This window comes from Leucopleurus acutus (assembly GCF_964270905.1).
Source record: "Leucopleurus acutus genome assembly, chromosome: 5".
Lineage (NCBI taxonomy): Eukaryota > Metazoa > Chordata > Mammalia > Artiodactyla > Delphinidae > Leucopleurus > Leucopleurus acutus.
In genome coordinates, this window is record NC_139147.1 from 65,639,671 (window position 1) to 65,655,100 (window position 15,430).

The 15,430-nt window shown below is 46.4% G+C and overlaps 1 protein-coding gene across 1 annotated transcript in view; it reads left to right on the forward strand.

Annotated features, from left to right (window-relative positions):
- The window catches only part of ARHGAP31 (Rho GTPase activating protein 31), a 108,320-nt gene extending 93,390 nt beyond the window's left edge, over positions 1–14,930 (forward strand). Inside the window, exons 10-12 of the mRNA XM_082839318.1 lie at positions 932–1,504; positions 8,350–8,627; positions 11,768–14,930. Coding sequence (XP_082695444.1) covers positions 932–1,504; positions 8,350–8,627; positions 11,768–14,206 — 3,290 coding nt within the window. The 3' untranslated portion in view covers positions 14,207–14,930. The remainder of the gene's footprint in view (positions 1–931; positions 1,505–8,349; positions 8,628–11,767) is intronic.
- Positions 14,931–15,430: the final 500 nt, after the last annotated feature.

The window sequence follows — 15,430 nt, forward strand, 5'->3', positions numbered from 1 at the left end:
CAAAAGCTAAAAAACAAAACAAAAAAGACACTAAAAGCTAGGTCACCACTTCCGTGGGCATTGGGCAGGTTATCTAACCTCTCAAGTCTCGGTTTCCTCACGTGTTAAGGGAGATAATTACACTTCTCCTACAGAGTGGTTCCTAAGAATTTTAAACCTAATGTTACCTAAGATGTAGCACTTAGTGCCTAGTTGGGAATTATTTTCCAGATCCCTGGCAATTCAGTTGTTGTCTCCCAGCTTATTTATTTCACACACAGATTTTTTTCTCTTCTTTGCCTTCACTTCTAAGTCAGTCAGGAACTCACTCCTCACAACTGTGCTTTCTAACATTTAGTTAATTTACATTTCTAGTTTCTCATCCTCTGAATCAGCAGGAGGAAGCCTGGGAAAAGGCAAAAAGGTCTAGCTGAGAACAGCATTTGTTTCCTTGCTGGGAAATCAAACCCCTGTTTGGGTCCATCTGCCAGAGAAGACTTAAAACAATAAGTTTTAAAGTTTTAAAATGAAACAAGATTCTGTTATTTTGGCCTTTTTATCTTCATTCTGAGCAAACATCATTCTGTCATCTCCCACCTTCTTTTTATTTTTTCATGATCTACATTTAATGCTTGGTGGATGACTGCTCTGTTCAGCAGTTTCAGCAGTGTCTGTCTTTTGGAAACTGCTCTACCTGCAAAGTTTAAAACAGATACATATGATACAACAAAATGGTTCTATCAGGGCATTATGACAAGATTCTGTGCACATAGGGAGATGTTTCCTCTTGTCAACCAAATGGTATGTACCTGTCTTTATTAGGATAGCTATGCCCTTATTATCATAATATGCCTTTCCAATATTCAAGTATTGTGTGCCTGCCCTTACTGGAAGGCTGCTCAGTGATGTGTGTGCTCAGGCTGCTGACCATGTTTGTTTGCTTTTTCACTAGGGAAAGAAACCAAAGGAAATTTCAATCGAACAGTCACCACTGGTGGATTTTTCATTCCAGCAGCGAAAATGCACTCGACTAGCACTGGCAGCTCATGTGACCTCAGCAAGCAAGAGGGCGAATGGGGCCAGGAGGGGATGCCGGCGGGGGCCGAGGGGGGCTTTGACGTGAGCAGTGACCGAAGCCAGCTGCAGGGCGCTCAGGCCCGGGCCCCGCCTGAGCAGCTGAAGGTGTTCCGACCCATCGAGGATCCCGAGAGCGAGCAAACAGCCCCGAAGATGCTGGGTATGTTCTACACCTCAAACGACAGCCCCAGCAAATCTGTCTTTACCAGCAGCCTCTTCCAGATGGAGCCCTCTCCCCGTCACCAGCGCAAGGCCCTGAACATCTCCAAGCCCTTTGCTGTGTCCGTGCCACTCCGTGTGTCAGCTGTCATCAGCACCAACAGCACCCCATGCAGAACCCCCCCAAAGGAGCTACAGTCTCTTTCCAGCCTGGAAGAGTTTTCTTTCCAGGGCTCAGAGAGTGGAGATTGGCCTGAAGAGAAGCCACTGGGAGTTGAGACTTCTGCAGGTAAAGTAAGGGAGAGGGTCTCTTTCCATTGCAAGAGAGGAAAAACCAGACTTAAACAGAGTTTGCAAGGCAATGTAGTGAAGTGGTTAAGACTGCGGGCTCTGGAGCCAGACTGCCTGGTACAAGTATAGGCTCAGCCATTTTGCTGTACAATCTTCAGCAAGTTAACATAACCACTCCATGCCTCAGCTTCTTGATCTGTACAATAGGGATAATGTTAGTATTAAGTTGTGAATATTAAATTAGTTAATAGATGTAAAGCTATCAGAACAGGGTCTAATACACAGCAAGTACTCAGTAAATGTAAGGCAGGAGGGAAAGCTCACAGAATGGAATGCAGAGCTGGAACTGGGGACTCAACTCTTCCAGACACAATCCACCCATCCCACATTTCTACCTCACATCTGCAGAGAACACGGCTAGCGGCCCTAGCGGTGAGAAAGAGCATCCTCCTCCCAATTTCCTTTAAAAAAAAAAAACACAGGGAGGACTCTGTGTTTGGGCCTGCTTGGGCCACATGCCCAGCCTTGGACCAGTCACTGTTGCCAGACTAATAGTATTCTAAGATTGGCCAAGCGAGAGTCCCTGGGCCGTCTCTGGAGTGAGAACCAACAACCAACTGTGAGCCACACAAAAGGGAAGTAATGAGAACCTCAGAGGAAAGGATGGCTGAGAGACAAACCAATAAATGCTCATTGTGGTTTAAGAATATTTCTATTTCAATTAATATTAGCTAAACCCACGCACCTATAGTCACCTAATCTATGACAAAGGAGGCAAGACTATACAATGGAGAAAGACAGTCTCTTCAAGAAGTGGTGCTGGGAAAACTAGACAGCTACATGTAAAAAAGAATGAAATTAGAACACACCCCAACACCATACACAAAAATAAAAATTAATATAAGCTAGCTTTTTCTGATCACCTATCATGGTGTCAGGCACTGTCCTAAGTGTTCTACATGTATTATTGCATTTCTTCTCACCACAACTCCATGAGGTATAGGTAGTTATTATTATCCCCATTTGCTTAGAGAGGAATCTGTTAACTTGCCCGAGGGCTCATAGCAAGGAAGTGTACAAGCCAGGATTTTAATCCAGATTTTTAAAAATCCATGCTTTTAAGCATTCTGCCATGATCCCTCGCGTGTTTGCTATGGGCTGTAGAGTTAAAACGATTGTTAAGATGCAATCCCTTCCCCCAGCAAGCTCCAAACTAGGAAGGGAAACTGAAACTCTGCACCCACCTGCAGCACAGGGTCAGCTTGTGGAAGTAGCCTAACACCCCCCTTGGACTTTTTTTTTTTTTTAAAGTATAGTTGATTTACAATGTTGTGTTAATTTATGCTGTACAGCAAAGTGATTCAGTTATACACATATATATACACACACACATTCTTTTTTTGTATTCTTTTCCATTTGGTTTATCATAGGAAATTGAATATAGTTCTTTGTGCTATACAGTAGGCCCTTGTTGTTATCCATCCTATATATCATAGCTTACATCTACTAAACCTAAGCTCCCGCTCCATCCCTCCCCCAACCCCTCCCCCTTGGCCACCCCAAGTCTGTTCTCTGTGTCTGTGAGTCTGTTTCTGTTTTGTAGATAAGTTCATTTGTGTCATATTTTAGATTCCACATATAAGTTATATCGTATGGTATTTGTCTTTCTCTTTCTGACTTCCTTCACTTAGTATGACAATCTCTAGTTGCATCCACGTTGCTGCAAATGGCATTATTTTGTGTTTTTTTATGGCCGAGTAGTATTCCATTGTAGATATGTGCCACATCTTCTTTATCCATTCCTCTGTCGATGGACACTTAGGTTGCTTCCATGTCTTGGCTATTGTGAACAGTGCTGCTATGAACGTAGGGGTGCGTGTATCTTTTTGAATTAGAGTTTTGTCTGGATATGTGCTCCTTTGGGCTTTTTGAATGAGGGAGAGTGTAAGTACCCAAAGTATCATGAAAGGGGTGTTCAGAAAGGAGTTCAGTGGCATCTAAAAGAAGCAGCCCTCTCAGGAGGATTCCAGGAACACTTCTCAGAAGTGGTGACATTTGGGCCTTCATAAATGGGTAGGACTTCCGAATGCAGAAAAGATGGAAAAGGGCATTATGGGCTGAGAGGTGCTGACTGTTGTGAGAAGTGTATAGATTTTGGACCCCAGCTGGGCAGATTCAGATCCGAGCTTCACCACTTTGGGGCAGTGTGACAGCTGGTTGATATCTCTGAGCCTGTTTCTCTTCTGCAAAGCAGGGATGGCTCCTATCTCAAGGGCTGGGATGAGGTCCGCATGGGAAAATATTCATGAAATGCCTGCTCAGGGTGTGGCCCTCAGAAGATGCTCAGTGAACATCAGTCCCTTTCCCCTCCCCCTTCCCTTCAGGATGGGGCACAAGAGGAGCAAAAACGTAGGGGAATTAAGTGATGCCCTGTCTGGAGAATGCTCCACGGGCTGCTGTGGGTGGAACAGAGTGAGGGTTAGAAGAGGAAGTGCAGCCTTTGACGAAAAAAGTGTTTCCAAAGGCTGTTATGTGATTGGCTGTCCTTTCCAAAAGAGAGAGTCCCAAGGCCCCAAGGGGTCTTTGGCAGACAGTCTGTTACTTTTTTTCCCTCTCTCCTTCCTTCTCTCGGTAATTCAGAATACCCAATCTGTATCAAATTGGTCTCGGAAAGACACTGATGGAGACTCCAGTCTGCTTCCCTGACTGTGATTAGTGGCAGCCAGGGCACAACAAGGGACCCTGTAGGAGGCAGCCACGTGGATCTAGGACCAATGGCCAGAGGGAGATGCCAAAAGTTTCAGCGACAGCGGAGGGCCCCTCACCTTTCTCTCTGATGGAGTTAGGTTCTCGTAGGTTACTTACCTTCTTCCATAATTATTCCAAATGAAGAACTTCACCTTCCTTAATAAATTATTTTTTCTTTCTTTTGTACGGTAGCAATAGATAAAAGAAATAGAATTAAAGACAATTTTCCAGGTTACCTGATTTAAATTTTTAGTCACTCTGCTCAAACCCGTTCTTCTACTTTTGGCTAAACTAGGCAAAATTCCAGTGCAACCCAAAAAGTAAGAGATACCAAGTAAGTATTGCATTATAACTAAAGTGTTGAAAGTTAGGTCATTGATCGCTTTGAATGAAAAAAAAAAAAAGGATTATTCAATTAGTCATAGTAATTAATTGTCTGACTTCTATGTGATTCAAGACTACGTCTTGGTAACCTCCATCCTTGGGTTGGGGGGCTGGGGGGGGGGGAAAGGACCACAAACTGGATCCTTCTAAAAGGGCTGACTTACAAGCTACAACTAACGCTCTCTGGGTCCCCTTCTAGAAATGCTTATTAGAGGGAGGTCAGAGTAACCATATAAATTTAAGGAGGCCTGATCAGTCAAACTCCAGAATTACCCTAAGAGATATTAGGAGTTGCCTCATTCTTCTTCTGAGGAATGTACAAAAGAATTCTTTTAAATAGTTATATTTTAGTGCATCTGAAACAGGAGTCTACCTACAAAAATATGTTTTGCCTATCTCATAAACCCATGGTTCTGTTAGTTAAGGTACAGGCCAAGCTGCTGTCACATAGAGAACAAAACACAGTGGCTCAAACAAGATGGGAGTTGATTTCTATCTTGCATACCAGAGGTAGGTGGATGCGCTCGGGGAGATGCTCTGGGGTCCCAGGTCCCTTCAGTCGTCCCCAGGGGTGTTGTTTCTGCCTGTGTGGTCAAAGTGAGTGCAACAACCCCCCACCATCACATTCCTGCCTGTGGGAAGGGGGCCAGGGGAGGCGCCCAAGCAGCTTCCACTTAAGGGTGGACCCAGAGGTTGCACCCATCACTTCCACCTCCATCCCATCTGCCGTAACTCACATGGCCATGCTGACCTTCAAGGGAGGCTGAGAAGCATCGCTGGCTGGCTGGCCAGGTACCTAGCGAAACCTGAGCGGCAGGGAAGGTTCTATTTCAAAATGAGGAAGAGAATGGATACTAGGGGACGTTAGGAGTCTCTGTCTCCATGGTCACCCACTTCATGCATAAAGCATCCCATGCTGGGAACCTGACAATGCCCTTCCCTTCTGAGCTACAGAGACTCTTTTATAGCTTACAAGTATCCAGCAACCATATATATTGGACTCCTAGGCCCTTAGAAGATAGTTTCTAGACATAGATGCTGCCTCTGTCCTGAGGAACTTAACCCAGGGATGGGCACCACATACAAGTGAAAAGAAAATGGTAACCTGATGGCTTGGCACCGCACAGGTTATTACAGTGAGTGCTGCAGGAAGTGGAGGGAAGGAGAGCGTGGTCTGGGGAGGCTCCAAAAGAGGTGTTATTAGGTTAGCGTCTTGAAGACTGGGTTAGAGTCGAGTCTCAGGGAGGACCAGAGCAGGGGAGTATAAGGCCTGTCAGGGGTAGCAGGTCTGCTCAGTGTCACGCAGGGGATTGGAGAAGAGGGAATGTGTGGCTGAGCCAGAGTGAGGAGGGCTTTGAGCAGGACAGTGAGTGATCTGAACAAGCTCACATGTCACGCAGACCCTTCCTCCACTCCTCACTTTAAGAGTCCACAGTCAATGACTGGAAGACCCTAAGCTTTACAAAAAGAGACACTGGCAAACATCCAACTAAGAGTTCTTAGTAAAATGGGAAAAAAATATTAAAAAAAAAAATCACTGACGCATTACCCTTTTACCCAGAAGTTTCACTTCCAAGAATTTATTCTAAATAAATAGCTGCACAAGTACAGAATGTGTATGCACGTCACGGCATTATTTGTAATAGCAAAAAACAGGAAGCAATCCAAATGTCCACCTTTAGGAGATGGATTGAATAACTAAGGTGCATCACTCACAGTTGAGTCCCATGGAGTCCATAGTTTTGTGGGCCCGGCACCATTTCCTCAAACTCTTGTTCATCTGCGGGGGACAGTTTGCACACGGAAGGCACTGTATCTGAAGTGTCTGCCTTGTGTTTCTGGTTTTCTGCCTCGGGGCTATTTCTGAAGGGAGGAAATCACCCAGCCCTTGCTCAGGAAAGCCCAGAAGTATATGGAGAGTTAACTGAGGCAGCTCTCACCCAATAGGAGATGGCAGTCAGGGGATTAATGCCCCAGCCGTACACCCTTCGGTGGAATAAGTATGGGGCACATTCCTCGTGGTTCTTCAGAGGGTCACCAGGGACTGAGTTCTGGTTGCTCACTGTGGTAACCACTTATTGATTTTTCCTCCATCACTGTCTCACCTCCTCACTCCTTCCTGGGACCACCTTTCAAATAAGCGACCTGCTGCCAGGACCTTGGCTCAGGCTCTACTTTGACAGGAACTCAAACTAGCCCACATCCTAAAGAACAGTTAACCTACTTATATTACTAATATGGCATAGATTTCAAGATATGTTCTTAAGTGAAAAAAAATGCAAAACATGGAATAGTATAAATCACAGGCTATAATTTGTGTAATAAAGGTGGGGAATAAAAAATATATGGTACAAGTATCTGCTTATATATGCAAAAATGAACTATGGCAGAATAAACCAGAAACTGGTAAAAATGGTTGTCCACAGGAGACAGTGGGGGTGTGGAACAGAATGGAAGCAACAGGGATGAAAGCAAAACTTTTCTGAGACCACTTTTTTATATAATTTTAACTTTTCAACTCTGTAGTTGTTTTACATATTCAAAAATTAAGTTAAATTTCAAAAAACAAGCCTGCCAAGTGATGGGCAGAGGAAAATAGCACTTTGTCAGTTCTGAAGCATTATTAGTTCTGACATCAGGATGCTACTACTGGGTCTGATTTTAAAGCCAACACTGTGGTTAGAGGCCTTAAGTTACCAGCATAACTAGAGGCAATGAGAAGAGTTCATTCTCAATCAGTAAACTTTTCTGAGCTTCTACTGTATGTCTGACACTGTACTAAGTGCTTTGCCCCTCTAATCTACTTTATCCTCACAACAGCCCTGTAATATATTATTATCTATTATTATGCCATTGTATCAAGTTTACAAGATTCACTGAGAAACTAGCATTTGAACTCAGGTTTCGTTAATTCCAATGTAAACAATAACAATATCACTGAGGATCTGCTATGTAACAAGCACTGTGCTAAGTACTGAGTCTACATTGTGGAAACAGCCTTATACAGTGAAATAGGACCTTCTTCAGGCAAGGCAGTAGGGGCCAAACATGAAGTCTGCCTCCCTCTCTAGTGTCTTGGTAGATGTTTAAGATCAGAGCTTAATCACTTTAGATATAAAGATATATCCAAACTGATGTGCAGATCACCCCTGGGAAGAGTCACACGGGAAGCTGCAATCATAATCATAATACATCTTTGTAGCTTGGTGTAAATCACAGGTTTCTGTGACCTTAGGCAACAGGCAAAAGATTGGATTAGCGCCAGCTTTCTCAACCTCAACACTATTGACATTTTGGACTGGGTAATCCTTGTGGGGGGCGGTCTTATGCTTTGTAGCATATTTAGAAGCATTCCTGGCTTCTACCCGCTAGATGCTCGTAGCCACTCCCCCCCACCCCGTTGTGAGAGCCAAAAGTGTCTCCAGACATTGCCAAATGTCCCCTGGAGAGGGGAGGGGCAAACGGTTGCCAATCGAAAACCACCGGACTAGATGATCTTCAAGGTCCCTCCCATCTCCAACAGTCTGAGACTCTGGCATCAGAGGACAGATCATTGGTAGGAGGAAAGGGTAAAGAATGTGAGGGAGCAGTGAGCTGGGCGAATTCCCTCCATCCATGTGACACAGAACTAGTCTGGGACAAAGACTGTGCGGGGAACGGCCTCTCTTGAATGGAGTCTCCTTCCACTGATAACTCTCATCCTCATTGCAGCATCTGTACCTAAGAAGGCAGCGCTTGAGAATATTAAGCCAGGACCAGATGCAGTGAGAGCACTGGAATGCAGCAAAGGCCTTCCCCAGGAGCCAGGCGGCCAACCGGAGAAGAAAACCTCAGAACACTCCCTAGGCTCTCGACATTCAAGTGAATTAGAGAAGAAGTTGGATGCAGAGAAGGCGGTGGAGGAGGGTGGAGAGACTGGCCAGGTGGAATCCAGCGCTCTGCAGGAGAGCCCTGGGGCCAGAGGTGAAGCAGTGTTCCTCCATGAGATGGTAAGGTGGACTCACTGCCTGGTCCAGCCAAAGTTTTTTGTTGCTGTTGTTTGTTTGAAGAACCAGTTTCTGCCAAGGGGACTTTACGGCACAGCCTTCTAATCAGGTCTGGGATTTTTTTGCAGTGAACCTGTCAGGGATCCTATGGTGATACGAAGTAACCATCCAGCTCAGATTCCCTAGGACCGACTCAACTCTATAAATATTTCTGACCTGAAGTCACCATAAACCAGTAACATGTCCTGGGAATGTAATGACATTCAATCCCGGAAGCAGTGCAAAACCTGCTTCTCGTGTCCTGGTCCCAAACGTGATGACCATTCATGGGGGCCAGCTCTCTTCTTCCAGACATCCTGGATGGACAGTTGTCTATGTTTATTTGTAAAAATCTTCTGTAAGATTTTCAGGATCTACTCCTTCCTCCTATGGCTCTGGAGAACTTAAAACATGATGCCAGAGCGTACTAAACCTTTTCCACTTTTTAGAGGTGGGATTCTCCAAGGTCTTTTGCGGGGGGGATATCCTTGCTCAAGATGAAGTCGTGAGGAGGTTTTCCAGGGACATCCAGGGAGGAGTCTTACATTTGAGAAATAGCTCTGTGACCTGGAGGAGTGTGCCAAAGGGGAAAAGAAAACTTTGCCTTTTAACTTGCTTCCAGGAACTTGGTTTCTGGGACACGCACAAAAGGCTTGTGGACTGGGAGTTAGGGCAGTGCAGGCACACCACAGTGGCCTCCGGAGGCCTGAATAAGGGTTCCTGTAAGGTGTGTTTGTATTTATAGAAGGAGAAGGTTGCAAAGAGTATTATGGGGATTGAGTCTGGGGAGGGATCAAGTATGAATGACATTGCTTTGAGAAGCAGATGAAGTTAATGCTAGAAGGAGAACCAGGCTGGATTCATGGAAACAAGTAAAAGCGGCAATTCATTCATTCATTTAAAAACATATGTTAAACGCCTATTTTGTGTCACACTCTGATGAGCACTGGGATCACTGCAGTGTACAAGATGGTCACCATCACTGTCTTCTTGGAGCTGACAGCTTAGTAGGTGAAAGGTCATTAACCAAGTCTTTTCTAGGGTGATATGGAAGTATGAGTTCTGTGGGAGCATATAACAGGGGGATGCAACCTAGTCAGAGGGGGAGGGTCACAAGGGTCAGGGAAGGCTTCTCTGAAGAATAGATATTTAGATTGAGAACTTAGCTAGGAGAAAGGGGTAGGGAGCAGAGTAGGAAGGGAGAGACTCTCAGGCAGAAAGCGTAAGATGTGCCATGAATTTGAAATGGGAAAGAGCACGAAACATTCAAGGAATAAGAACGAGGCTGGAGAACGGGAACGTGGACTAGAGCAAGTGAGGCTCAGAGCAAAGCAGAAGCCACGTCAGGCAGGGTTGCTTGGAAGGGATTTGGAGCTTAACCTAAGGGCAAAGGAAACTCTTCTGATTTGCTCCGAATTTTATCTTTTAAAGGTCACTCTATTCTGTGAGGAGAATGGCTTGGAGAAGGGCAAGACAGGAGGCAGGGATGGCAATTAGAAGGCTAGTCTGTGGCAGACCAGGGGAGAAAAGATGGTGGCTTAGACTAGAGTGGGGGAACCGGGGATAGAAATGGAAGGCTTTCAGAGCTATTTGGAAGGTCAAGTGAATAGGACTTGGTGAAGGATTGGATAAGGACTGAGGGAGAAGGAAGAATCAAGGACAACCCATGAGTTTCTGATCTGAGCGAAACATGCACTATGGTCCACTTAACTGAAGTGGCAGACTGGGGGTGGAGGGGAGTTTAGATGTTCATTTATTCATTTAAATGTATTGTTTCTTAGTAAGAGATCAATAATGTAGGAGCTGCAGAGAGTAAAGAGATGCCTCTGACCTGAAGGAGGGCACAGTCTAGTAGGCAAAATAGAAATGTACACAGATAAATGCAGTATAGTAGAATTAGATCTCAAAAATACCCCTGCCTTCTGACCAAGTAATCCTACTCCCGGACAGTTATCAGAAGGAAATAAAAGAAAACAATGAACCCACTCAAATTCACAGACCCCTTATTGAGCAGTTACTCACAGTATACCAGGCATCATTTGGCCTTGAGGAATCAAAGATGGATGAACACAGTTCCTGATGGAGGAACTCACAGTCCATTGGGAAAGATAAGACAAGCGTCCAATTAACTGTAATGTGAAATGACATGTGATCAGAGCCAGGGGAGAAGTGATGTCAGGTGGCTAGCATGTCAGACTTCCCAGAAGGGCCGTCCGCCCCTCAGGATAGAAATGCCTCCCCAAACTGCTTCTCCTCGGGACAGAATTAGGCCTTGAGATAAGAAGCAAAAGGAACTGAAATTTGCTCCCCTGGCCCTGACCAGGCCTCCCTTCATCCCTTTCCTTTCTGCAGCTGTGGGCTTTGTGTAGGGAAAGGGAGGAGCCGAGGAGGACAGAGAGAAGCTGGACTTGAGGGGAGACAAGGACAACAAATAAGATGGCGCAGGAAGCACCCATCTCAGTTAACAGTGGTTATCTATGGGGAATTGGGGGTATATCATTTTGCTATTTTTCATCCTTCTTTTCTTTTCATATGTATCAAATCTTTTTTTCCATGTGGAGTATGTATTTCTTTGGTAATAAGAGGGGAAAGCTATTTTTATTTATTTGGAAAGCAGGTGTCAGGACAAGAGTTACCATTTCATTCCACTGGGAGACTCTCATTCTTGTGAGCCATCGGGTCAACCTGAGGTTATATGAGATCAGGGGTTGGTTTGTTTTATTAGGGCAACAGTACACAGGGATTAAGTGCTTATGTTCTGGGGCAGACTGAGCTGGAATTCAATCTTGGTCTGCTGCTGTGTGGCTTTGGTAAAATGTTTAATCTATTTGAACACAGTTCTCATCTCTAAAATGGGAGTAGTTACAGTAGTAGTTCTCTTTTACGGTTCTTGGGGAAATTAAGAAAATACAGTTAATGATGTCATGGCACACGGTAAGCATGAATAAACAGCCACAGTTATTACTAACACTGTATCCTTTGTGTGCTGAGGTTAGCGCCGCCAGGCACTGCTCCAGTCCCTAGACGCTCCCTGGGAAACAGTGCGGATGTCCGCGCCGAGAGAGTCTTTGGTTCTAAGTAATCAGTTTCTTGATGTTTTTCAGGATGAAGATGATCTGGCCAACGCCCTGATCTGGCCTGAGATTCAACAAGAGCTGAAAATTATTGAATCTGAGGAGGAACTCTCCTCCTTGCCACCACCTGCTCTAAAGACCGGCGCGACTCAGCCTATTCTTGAGTCTAGTCCAGGGCCTTTTGCTTCCCCAGAGCCTCCTGGGAGCCTGCCTTGTGGCTCCGCCCCAGCTCCAGTTTCTGCCCCTCTGGAGGAGTGGACTAAGGATCCAACCAATCAGAGCACACAGGGCACTTCCGCAGCAGCCAATAGAGAGAAGTCGGAGACAACCAGCATCCTCCATAGATCCGAGCCTGAAAAGGGCCAGCGCCCAGACCCTGCCAGCCTGACTCCTCTGGAAATGGTTCCATTTGAGAAGTCTCCTCCACAAGCGGCAGCGGAGGTGGGGGGCCCAGGGAATCTGTCTCCTCTGCTCCTGCCTGTTTCTCCTCCTCCTCCAACTCCTTTGGAGGAGGCGCCTCCAGTCCAGCTATTGAAGGGTGGCCCTGAGAAAGAAGACTCATCTGGGAATTTGAGAACAAACCCGTATATAGATCAGCTGAAGTCCAAAGGCAGCCCTGGGATTCCCAGTCTTTGTCAGGGAGAGGAGGCCTCTTCAGAGCAGAGTGAAGAGCAAAATTCAAAGAATGCTGCTTCTGAGGGCAAAGGCTCTAGCTTTCCAAGCCCAACCAGGGAGGTTGAGATTTCTCCACAAGGAGAGGAGGATGTGGCCCACTTAGCACAGGATCCCTCAGACTGTGATGAAGATGACACTGTGACAGACATTGCCCAGCATGGTCTGGAGATGGTGGAGCCCTGGGAGGAGCCCCAGTGGGTGACAAGTCCCCTGCACTCACCCACCCTTAAAGATGTACAAGAGGCCCAGATGCAGGGCCCCCAGGGCCACCGGTTGGAGAAGAGGCTTTCCCACAGGCCCAGCCTTCGCCAGAGCCATTCTCTAGATGGCAAAACCACGGTTAAGAGCCAGTGGACTCTTGAGGGTTCCTCCTCCAGCAGCTGTGCTAATCTTGAAGCAGAGAGGAATTCCAACCCTCTGCAGCCCTTGGCACCCAGGAGCGAGATTACTGGATGGGATGAGAAAGCCATGAGGTCCTTTCAAGAGTTGTCTGGCCTGAAAAGGACAGAGGTTCCTCACAACCAGAAGGGACCAGGTGGTTTGCAGCCCAAATCAGCAGAATCCAGCCCTGTCAGTCTAGCAGAGGGAAAGAAACTGGGGACACACCTGGGGCCACACAACCCTCAAATTGAGCAAGCTAGTGATCCTGGGCCAGAAAACAGCAAGGAGAATTCACCGGGTGTGCAAGACAGCACCTCACCTGGAGAGCATCCCCCAAAGTTACAGCTGAAGAGCACTGAATGTGGGACCCTAAAGGGGAAAAATAGGCCTTCTTCTCTCAACTTGGACTCTGCCATTCCCATCACTGACCTCTTCCGGTTTGAGAATGTGGCCTCATTTGGTTCACCTGGAATGCAACTCTCTGAGCCAGGAGACCCAAAGATCACATGGATGACCTCATCTCACTGTAAAGTAGACCCCTGGAGGGTTTACTCCCAGGACTCTCAGGACCTGGACATTGTTGCTCATGCCCTGACGGGCCGCCGTAACTCAGCTCCTGTGAGTGTGTCAGCTGTGAGAACCTCCTTCATGGTCAAAATGTGCCAGGCCAGGGCAGTCCCAGTCATTCCACCCAAGATTCAGTACACCCAGATCCCACAGCCCCTGCCCTCTCAGAGCTCAGAGGAGAGTGGGGCTCAGCCCCTGGAGAGGAACCAAGAGGAACCCGGCTCAACTGGTGGAACCTCTCAGAAACCTGCCCAAGATGCTTCTCTCTCCTCCTTGGAAAGCCCAAAGGAAGAGAAACCAAAGCAAGATACAGGAGCCATTGAGTCCTTGCCAGTGGATGCCACTGCATCTCGCATGTGCGAGGGATCCACCCTTTCTCCAGAACCAGGGTTAGTTAACCTGCTCTCCACTCAGGATGCAGTAGTGCAATGTAGAAAGCGCACATCAGAGACAGAGCCATCTGGGGACAACCTTCTTTCTTCAAAAATAGAGCGACCATCAGGGGGTTCTAAGCCTTTCCACAGGTCAAGACCAGGAAGACCTCAGAGCCTAATCTTATTCAGTCCTCCTTTCCCCATCATGGACCACCCGCCCCCCTCATCTACAGTGACAGATTCCAAGGTCCTGCTGTCCCCTATCAGAAGTCCCACCCAGACAATTTCCCCTGGCCTTCTTTGTGGGGAGTTGGCAGAAAACACATGGGTCACACCAGAAGGGGTTACACTTAGGAATAAAATGACCATCCCTAAGAATGGCCAGAGACTGGAGACCTCAACAAGCTGTTTTTACCAGCCCCAGCGGAGATCAGTGATTCTGGATGGCAGAAGTGGGAGGCAAATAGAATGACATCAGTTCATCTGCTGGTGTCTGAGAAAATGTCATGATTCATCTGGAAGTTATTACAGCGGCAACTTGCCTTTATTCCAGGCAGAGGTTATCCAAGTTCGGGCTTATTTTGGCCTCTTCTCTTTCTTCAGCCTTTTGACCATTTATTAATTAGGCCATTTGCCAGGAGAGAGGTCAAGGGAAGGACCAAGAGATGACATTTAAATAAGCCTATTTGAGCAGGCAGGGAAAAGTCAGGTTAGGGAAAAGGATGAAATGCTGGCCTCCAGTGATATTTGGGGCTTATAAGTTGCATCACTCCCCCATTGCCATTATCTAGTACTGTTGAGAGCTGGATGTGATGTCTTTTGAAAGAAAGAGAAATCCTTTGCCTGTGTTGGAAAATGTTGCTATTGAGGTTTGGAGGCCTCCTATTTACTTCATGCTTTTTAATGCTCTTTAAAGCATGTGTTCTTTTAGACCAGTTTTCTGATAAGCTTTGTAAAAGTGTACTATCCAGAGTAGAAGCAGGTTTGGAAATGCAAACTAACGTACACTTAGACATCCAGGTGGGTGAATATAGCCATGCTTTCCCTGGAATCCCTGCAGATCTATCCCAGATGGCTCCGTATTACCAGCACAGAAAATCAGAATCTATACTCAAGAGCAAACTCTGAGACTGGCACAATCCAAGAAGACTTTCCGGCTCTGGCTTTTATTAATTTGGGACTCCAGCTGCCATGATCCTGCCCTGTGATTTATAAATCCAGTAGTCGGGCAGGGTGGGGGCTGAGCTGAGGGTTACCTCAATGAAATGTGCTAAATCTTCATTTAGTATGAGATAGTGATCTGCTGTCCTTCCAATATCAGAGTTCACGAACAGATTGTCATCAAAGAGGAAAGCCTCACACATAGGCAGAACCCTCCAAATGTTAAGTGTTTAATAAATTGGTGGGACTTTCACAGAAAACACCTCTAGCTCAGTTTCACTCTCCTTCCACACTAGGCTGGGACCAGAGTACCAGAGAGGATAAGCGGGGAGCCCTAGGAGGAGCGGGAAGAACCCTTGCAGGGTGGCCATCACTCCCGCTTGGTGAGAGCTGCCCTTCTTGAAAATGTATTTCATTTTAGCCAGTGGGTACCTTCCTTCCTCCCTCCCCCTCCATTGGTCAAGAGCAGATTTGAGACACCCCTCCCCCTTCCATAATTCCCTTCATCCAGCACCCACCCCAGCCACTCAAATTT